This window comes from Rutidosis leptorrhynchoides, chromosome 11 (genome assembly GCF_046630445.1).
Source record: "Rutidosis leptorrhynchoides isolate AG116_Rl617_1_P2 chromosome 11, CSIRO_AGI_Rlap_v1, whole genome shotgun sequence".
In the NCBI taxonomy this organism is placed as follows: Eukaryota; Viridiplantae; Streptophyta; class Magnoliopsida; order Asterales; family Asteraceae; genus Rutidosis; species Rutidosis leptorrhynchoides.
Genome location: NC_092343.1, coordinates 27268015 through 27277730, shown reverse-complemented (window position 1 = coordinate 27277730; position 9716 = coordinate 27268015). Strand labels below are relative to the sequence as shown.

The window sequence follows — 9716 nt, the reverse complement described above, 5'->3', positions numbered from 1 at the left end:
CCAAATCAATGAAAAACTTCAATTCGTCGAAGAACCCGTCGAAATAATGGATCGTGAGGTTAAAAGACTTAAGCAAAACAAGATACCAATTGTTAAGGTTCGATGGAATGCTCATAGAGGACCCGAGTTCACCTGGGAATGAGAAGATCAGATGAAGAAGAAGTACCCGTACTTATTTCCAGAAGATATGTCAACACCTCCAACTTCTTAAAATTTCGGGACGAAATTTATTTAACGGGTAGGTACTGTAGTGACCCGAACTTTTCCATGTTTATATATATTAAATGAAATTTTTATTTACATGATTAAGTGTTTCCAACATATTAAGCAATCAAACTTGTTAAGACTTGATTAAGTGAAATAGATTTCATATAGACAATTGACCACCCAAGTTGACGATTCACGAACGTTAAAACTTGTAAAAACTATATGATGTTATATATATGGATATATATATATATGGATATATATATATATGGATATATATATATATATATATATATATATATATATATATATATATATATATATATATATATATAATTAACATGGTATTAGGATAAGTAAACATATCATTAAGTATATTAACAATGAACTACATATGTAAAAACAAGACTACTAACTTAAGGATTTCGAAACGAGGCATATATGTAACGATTATCGTTGTAGCGATATTTAATTGTATATATATCATATTAAGATATATTAATACATCATAATATCATGATAATGTAATAATTTAACATCTCATTTGATATAATAAACAATGGGTTAACAACACTTAACATGATCGTTAACCTAAAGGCTTCAAAACAACATTTACATGTAACGACTAACGATGATTTAACGACTCAGTTAAAATGTATATACATGTAGTGTTTTAATATGTATTCATACACTTTTGAAAGACTTCAAGACACTTATCAAAATACTTCTACTTAACAAAAATGCTTACAATTACATCCTCTTTCAGTTTCATCAACAATTCTACTCGTATGCACCCGTATTCGTACTCGTACAATACATAACTTTTAGATGTATGTACTATTGGTATATACACTCCAATGATCAGCTCTTAGCAGACTATGTGAGTCACCTAACACATGTGGGAACCATCATTTGGCAACTAGCATGAAATATCTCATAAAATTACAAAAATATTAGTAATCATTCATGACTTATTTACAAGTAAACAAAATTACACATCCTTTATATCTAATCCATATACCAACGACTAAAAACACCTAAAAACACTTTAATTCTTCAATTTTATTTATCTAATTGATCTCTCTCAAATTCTATCTTCAAGTTCTAAGTGTTCTTCATAAATTCTATAAGTTCTAGTTTCATAAAATCAAGAATACTTCCAAGTTTGCTAGCTTACTTCCAATCTTGTAAAGTGATCATCCAACCTCAAGAAATCTTTCTTATTTATAGTAAGATATCTTTCTAATACAAGTAATACTCATATTCAAACTTTGATTCAATTTCTATAACTATAACAATCTTATTTCTAGTGGAAATCTTACTTGAACTTATTTTAGTGTCATGATTCTGCTTCAAGAACTTTCAAGCCATCCAAGGATCCTTTGAAGCTAGATCTATTTTTCTCATTTACAGTAGGTTTATCCACAAAACCTTAGGTAGTATTGATGTTCATAACATCATTCAATTCATATATTTAAAACTACCTTATTCGAAGGTTTAAACTTGAAATCACTAGAACATAGTTTAGTTAATTCTAAACTTGTTCCCAAACAAAAGTTAATCCTTCTAACTTGAATTTTAAAATTAACTAAACACATGTTCTATATCTATATGATATGCTAACTTAATGATTTAAAACCGGAAAACACGAAAAATACCGTAAAACCGGATATACGCCGTCGTAGTAACACCACGGGCTGTTTTGGGTTTGATAATTAAAAACTATGATAAACTTTGATTTAAAAGTTGTTCGTCTGGGAAAATGATTTTTCTTATGAACATGAAACTATATTCAAAAATCATGGTTAAACTCAAAGTGAAATTATGCTTTTCAAAATAGTCATCAAGACGTCGTTCTTTCGACTGAAATGACTACCTATTACAAAAATGACTTGTAACTTATATTTCCGACTATAAACCTATACTTTGTATATTTAGATTCATAAAATAGATTTCAATATGAAACCATAGCAATTTGATTCACTCAAAACGGATTTAAAACGAAGAAGTTATGGGTAAAACAAGATTGGATATTTTTTTGATTGTTGTAGCTACGGGAAATATTGTAACAAATCAATATTAATCATATCCTAGCTAACTTATATTGTATTATACATGTATTCTAATATATTATGTAATCTTGGGATACCATAGACACATATGCAAATGTTTTGACATATCATATCGACCCATCTATATATATTATTTGGAACAACCATAGACACTCTATATGCAGTAATGTTGGAGCTAGCTATACAGGGTTGAGGTTGATTCCAAAAATATATATACTTTGAATTGTGATCTAGCCTGAGACGTGTATACACTGGGTCATGGATTGGGTCAAAATAATATATATCAATTTATTTCTGTACATCTAACTATGGACAACTAGTTGTAGGTTACTAACGAGGACAGCTGACTTAATAAACTTAAAACATTAAAATGTATTAAAAATGTTGTAAATATATTTTGAACATACTTTGATATATGTACATATTTGTTATAGGTTCGTGAATCGACCAGTGGCCAAGTCTTACTTCCCGACGAAGTAAAAATCTGTGAAAGTGAGTTATAGTCCCACTTTTAAAATCTAATATTTTGGGATGAGAATACATGCAATTTTATAAATGTTTTATGAAATAGACACAAGTAAATTAAACTACATTATATGGGTGAATGATCGAAGCCGAATATGCCCCTTTTTAGCTTGGTAGCCTAAGAATTTGGGAACAAACCCCCAAATTGACGCGAATCCTAAAGATAGATCTATCGGGTCCAACAAGCCCCATTCTGAAATTTTAAATGCTTTAGTACTTCGATTTTATCATGTCTGATGGGTGACCCAGAATGATGGGGATATTCTATATGCATCTTGTTAATGTCGATTACCAGGTGTTCACCATATGAATGATTTTTATCTCTATGTATGGGATGTATATTGAAATATGAAATCTTGTGGTCTATTACTATGATTTGATAACATATAGGTTAAAGGGGGCTGCGCCCCCTTGTGGGATCCAAGGGGCAGAGCCAAATATGAATAAGTGTCAGCGAACAATTATACCTTTTGGTATAACCAATTTTCCCGCCAAATGTGAAGGGTTACACCCTTTCGATTTTAACAGTTTTTCTATAACAGTTTGATGGACGTTTTATTCATCCAATCTGCATTCATCAAAGCAATAGAAAACACACACATACTCTCTAATAATTTGATCAGTGATTTCGTTGCCAAAAACACTGATTGCGTTCTTGTCTTATCCCTGTAAAGATTTCGTGCAACTGAGGCAATCGTAGGGTCGAAATACTTTATAGAGAAAGTGAAGACACGATTCAAGAACGAATCCGGCAGTCAATTCATACCCAATTTCTAACACACACACACACACACACACACACACACACACACATATATATATATATATATATATATATATATATATATATATATATATATATATATATAATCCAACGGATATATCTTTATTTCACATATATATATACAACACTCCTCAAACCATAAAACATATACTCTATCAATTATCTATACACTTTCTCATCTCAATCAATTTTCAAAATAAATAAAAAATGGATGCTTATTTAACTATTGCCAATGAATCTTCGGACGACGACGATTTGTTATTAAATATTATGGGTGCGTACGCCGAAGAGCTAGATCGAGAAGCTGACGAATGCACAAGTGAAAGACCCTGACGAGGACCCTGTATGTATCTTCATAAAGATCATGAAGGAGCTGGAGCTAATCTATGGAAATACTTTTTTTGTGAAAGTCCTACATATCCTCCTTACAAATTTAAGAGACGTTTTTGAATGAGTTCGCAATTATTCCTACGTATCATACAACGTATATCTGAATGCTCTCTTAATCCTTTGCATGCGCACTTTAATTTTTTTAAACAAAGACGCGACGCTAGTGGTCGTCAAGGTTTTAATATATATCAAAAGTGCAAATCGGCATTACGCCAATTGGCATACGGTACATCAGGGGATATGTTAGATGAATATTTAAAAATGAGTGAGCAAACCTCATTAATTTGCTTAGACAACTTTTGTTTGTGTGTTACTGATTTTTATCCAACAAGAATATCTACGAAAACCAACTGCACACGATATTCAATGAATATATGAACATCACGAAGCAAAACACGGTTTTCTGGGAATTCTTGAAAGCATCGATTGTATGCACTGGGAATGGAAGAAATTTCCTGTCGCATAGCAAGGACAATTCACGAGTGGTCATAATAAAAAAAACATCTATTATACTCGAAGCTGTAGCTTCGTATGATATGTGGATATGGCATGCCTATTTTGGTGTAGCAGGTTCCAACAACGATATAAATGTGTTAAACCGATCATCTTTATTTGATTCTATTAAGAACGGTACTGCTCCAGTTGCACCATTTTTCGTAAATGGTCATGAATAAACCCATGATTAGTATCTCGCTGATGGTATTTATCCAGATTGGGCTACACTAATTAAGGCATTTTCATCCCCAACAGACGAGGCAGCTAAAAAGTTTACACAGTTTCAAGAAAGTGCACGAAAGGATGTCGAGCGCACATTCGGTGTTCTTCAAGGTAGATTCAATATATTACGTGTGCCTGGACGAACTTGGAAAGCCAAAAAAATGTCCCACATATTATATGATTGTGTTATATTGCACAATATGATCCAAGAGGATAACGGTTTTGCTATAACTTCACTCGACGAAGAATATCTAAGAGAGCCAGAAAACCAACAGGCTTATGTTAGGAATCAAAATAGTGATCGTGCAACACGAGCTAAGGAAATACTTGACAAAGATGTGCACAATGCACTTCGTCAAGACTTAACCGAGCATATATGGAATTTTTCACCAAATTTCCGACGCACAAACTAGCTTTTTTTTTATTGTAATCTTTTATTTTTAGAATTTTTTAATTATTGTAATCTTTAATTTCTAGGACTTTATAAAAATAAGGTAATTTAGGACGTTTTAAAAAAAATAAGGTAATCGTATTTACTGATATTAATTGTATTGTGTTTTATAATAATTTATTTCTTTTAATACTTACAAAATAATATTATAACTAATTAAATAAAATAAATTAAAATCAAGAAAAATGAAAGAAACGTGAAAAAGAAATTAAAAATACCCAACCCCTACCCAGAAACACACAACTCAGTACGCCACCCATTAGCCAGCAGTTTACCAGCACGCCCATCAAGTACCTCAACCCCACCCACCAACACGCCCGCCATTGTTAAAAATGGTCTTACTAGGAACACATGAATAAGTTTGGCGTGCTTGTAGACTTCAAACACTTTTACGTTATTTTAATCATTTTAATCCATTTTTTTCATTCAACTATCAATGCGGTGTAGGGGCGGATGTAGTATGTACTGGAAAAGTTTTTGGATTTTTAACTAGTGACATTGCTGGATAGTGTAAATCTTTTTGAATAGTACTATTGAAATAAGCCATCTAAAAGAGAAAATTTTGGGATTTTAACCGGTGAAATCAGCAATTACAAATCATAGTAGCCCATAACTCAACACGCGACTCAACAACCCACCCCAATACTCTCCATTTTACTAACACCATTATCACGCCACCATCAACTACCTCTCCCTATTCACCAACACGCTAAAAAACTCCTCTACCATTACATGTTGGCTTATAAATCAATAACTAGAGAAATGACCCGTGGAGTCACGGGTTTGTTTAAATGAAACAGTTTAATGATATGTTTTATGTATTAAGTGAATGTAAATGCTAAAGTTATCTAGTTTAATGACCCGTGAAACTACATAGTCCGATTAAGAAACTCGTCAGCTGAACATTTCATCAAAAAAACTAAAATGCATATTAAACAATTCACATCCAATCATAAGAGATAATATTGGTTGTCATTTTATTTTAAAAGTGTAAACTAATATATAAATTTAGAATTGGTTTCCTTCTGCCTAGCTTTTATACCTTCTCATACTCAATTCAAAATAACTAATTAAAATAATTTAAAATAATTTAATTTTAATAATTAAAATAATTATTAATAAGATTTAATAACAATGATTAATTAATAAGATTTAATTTTAACTTAAAATTATTAAGATTAATGACATCACCCACCATGCTTAAATTTTTTTTATACCTTCTCGTACTCAATTCAAAATAATTATTTAAAATTATTTATTTTTTTAATAATTAAAATAATTATTAATAAGATTTAATAACAATGATTAATTAATAAGATTTAATTTTAACTTAAAATTATTTAGATTAAGGACATCACCCACGATGCTTATATTTTTTATACCTTCTCGTAATTAATTCAAAATAATTAATTAAAATAATTTAAAATTATTTAATTTTAATAATTAAAATCATTATTAATAAGATTTAATAACATTGATTAATTAATAAGAATTAATTTTAACTTAACATTATTTAGTTAATGACATCACCCACCATGTTTAGATTTTTTTCTTTTTTTTTTTGATTTTTTTTAACAAAAGAATTAGCCTAATAATGACATCATCATTGTAGGATTTTAATATTAACTATAGATAGATTGTGTGACGCTACTAGTTGATTAATTACGTTCCTAATACTTAATTTGACTAACTTTTTTTTTTTTTTAATAAAGTGTTAGATACCAAATGCAGTACGAAAGTATTTTATCACTATCAAGTGTTAACCCCTTTTAAGGTTTATTGCTCACTATGAGCCAACTTAATCGTACGAAAATTATCAAGTGTGAAGCGACATGATTACATAGATGATATTAAACCTTCACTCTTATTAATTTAAACCATTCCAATATAGTCCAGTGGTCTCAAATTCAAATCTCACTAGAATCATATGAGTGGGTGATAAGACGATCAAATAATAATTCGGTTAAAACACATATACCAGATTAAAAATACTCACTTTTCGCAGGTAGTCTGAAAATGGAAAACATAACTCGTTTACCCATTTACTCTTATTTAATTAATTTATAGAAATACTCATTACAAGAATGTTATGAACCACAACAACACTAACAATACTCAATTCCACAAATGTATGATATGAGGAGGGTGATGTGTAGAAAATCATTCATCTGATCTCATATTAAAAGGAAGTCAGTTCTCTACCCGTAGATACAGGAAACGATTCTCCACCCGCGACTAGGAAATGTAATCACTCCCCCTACTCCAGGGCATAGAGGGGATCCAGAAGGGCCTCCGACCAATAAAGAATAAAAATAATAGAAATGCACATAGAAACTAAGTATGGATGGAAAATGAAACATATCCGAATGAGTTAGGTACGTCTAAGAAGATGAAACCATACAAAAGAAACAATAAAAGTAATATGAAATACATATATAAATGTAATGCACAACTATACATCTACCCACCTTATACATCTACACATATAAATGTAGTTATAGACATGTCTTGCTTTTTTCTATGTTTATATTCATATATGTGTCTCTTCTCACTATATTATATATGCTATCGCCCATACCAGTCATTATATCTATACATAATGACAAATTTATCTACTTAAGAACCTTATACTTTTATACTATCTATCCATCTGACTCACTACTTTATTTCAGAGCAACCTAAAAACAAGTGCATACCTAGTTAATCAAATATAACTATATATAGAGAACATATATACAAGAGGCTCCAAAGATCATAACACATATATGAAATATAACGGATAAATGTAGAAAGAATAAGAAAATATATTGATATAGAAATAGAGCTATATTAGTTAATAGTTATATAGCTCAGAGAAAAATTATTGCCGATGGGTAGAACCAAGACTCATTTTAGCCAGGAGCTTACTTTAACTACTTATTTAGCTACTTTAGGTCGTTGTAGTCCATAAATAAGAATAAAACTTTATCAGAGCTTACATTTGATGCCGTTGATTCAATTTCTTCTCCACCACCCGTAGCAATCAATTCTAAAAAGAAGCTTCCTTCGCAGGAAAGATATTCTAAAGAAATAACTAAATAAAGTTTATCTAGATAAGATGTGCTCTAACAAAATATGATGTACAATTACGTTCATAAGCTTATTATCAACAAGCAAAGATGTTTTCAGTTTAGGTACTATCTGTATTTGGAGAATGTCGTGCATTATAGAGTAGCAATTATTCAAGTTTATATTTATGTTACATGTACTAAAAATGTACACATGTTTTTCATGTCCATGGGTACAGACGTACAGTGTATAGATTGTGTTATGAGAAGACAATGTTATTAGATAAAAACTTTAATACTCTGCTTCAAAAACGTGTACTGTACATGTAGACATATAGTTGTGTCTATTCAATTTGTTTTCCCGGAAAAAATATTACTCCGTAATAAAAATATTTTTATCGTTATTATCAAATAAATTTTCATTACAATACTGCGTTGATCCGAAGTTTAATTAAGAAACCGAAAAACGAGAAAAGTTAAACAAGTTTATCGTCTCATGGCAAGATCCTGCATCTTGAGCGAAAGCTTGGACAGATAGAGCTGAGCATGAACACACAGCGGTACATGGCAAATATAAAAGAGGGTCTTGCTATTCAAACATTTGGATTATTAGAATAATATAATATGATATGTTTAATGTTTATGTTTATATTTATGTGTACATAATAAAATTTATAAGTTAGTTCTCCCAAAAAAAAGTGTTTCATGTTCAAGTTCGGCCTCATAGATCGTCTAGCTCGTCATATGCTCACTGTATTTTTTTTATTAGCTTACCGGAACTCTGGATGTATAGATTTATAGGTCCTTTGTAACTCACTTTTATAGTAATAATACTTTCTTGCTTTTAAAAAAGAAAAAGAAAGATGAAGGGCTCATTTTTGTTTCATTGTTCTTCTTGTTGTTGTTGTCAATTTTAGTTAAATATCTAAATTCCTTACATTTTCTAAGCAGGTTCGGCTTTCACCGGCTTTTGAAAGTATTAGTTCACAGTAATTCAACTATGAACACCAGACTCTTAATTTCACACAAACAATAGGAATTAAAGTGCAGAAAATTAAGAGAACACGAATTAGAAGAAAACCAATAATATATTAAGCACAATCGTGTTTTTGATATATATATGAAAACTGCAAACATAAACGTGTATTTATACAAGAAGAACCAAATCTTCCAGATTTGGTTTCTTAACAAACTACTCTACAAAATAGGAAAAGATATACAAGGATCAAAGCTAAACTTAAGGAGATTAATTCTGGAAGATAAACACAAAAACGCATCATCATATATCTTCTAAATATAAAAGAGATCTTCCAGAATCTTCAAATGGCTTTATCAACAAGAAATCATTCGGCAGTTGACTTTTGAAAACTTCAGACTCTAACATCATCTGCTCCTCAGACTCTAACATCATCAGACTCTAAAATCTGCAAAATACTTTGACTCATCAGATTAACTTTCCCAACAATCTCCCCCTATCTGATGATGTCAAAACAATTCAAGCTACTAACCCATCAACTTCTTGA

General features: G+C 30.5%; 1 protein-coding gene across 1 annotated transcript; it reads left to right on the top strand.

The window, feature by feature from the left end:
* The first annotated feature begins 3795 nt into the window (after positions 1-3795).
* On the top strand, positions 3796-5108 carry LOC139874409 (uncharacterized). Its single transcript, XM_071861844.1, has 4 exons — positions 3796-3907; positions 4549-4608; positions 4690-4806; positions 4906-5108. The coding sequence occupies exons 1-4, from the start codon at positions 3796-3798 to the stop codon at positions 5106-5108; spliced, it is 492 nt and encodes a 163-aa protein (XP_071717945.1).
* The last annotated feature ends 4608 nt before the right edge of the window (positions 5109-9716 follow it).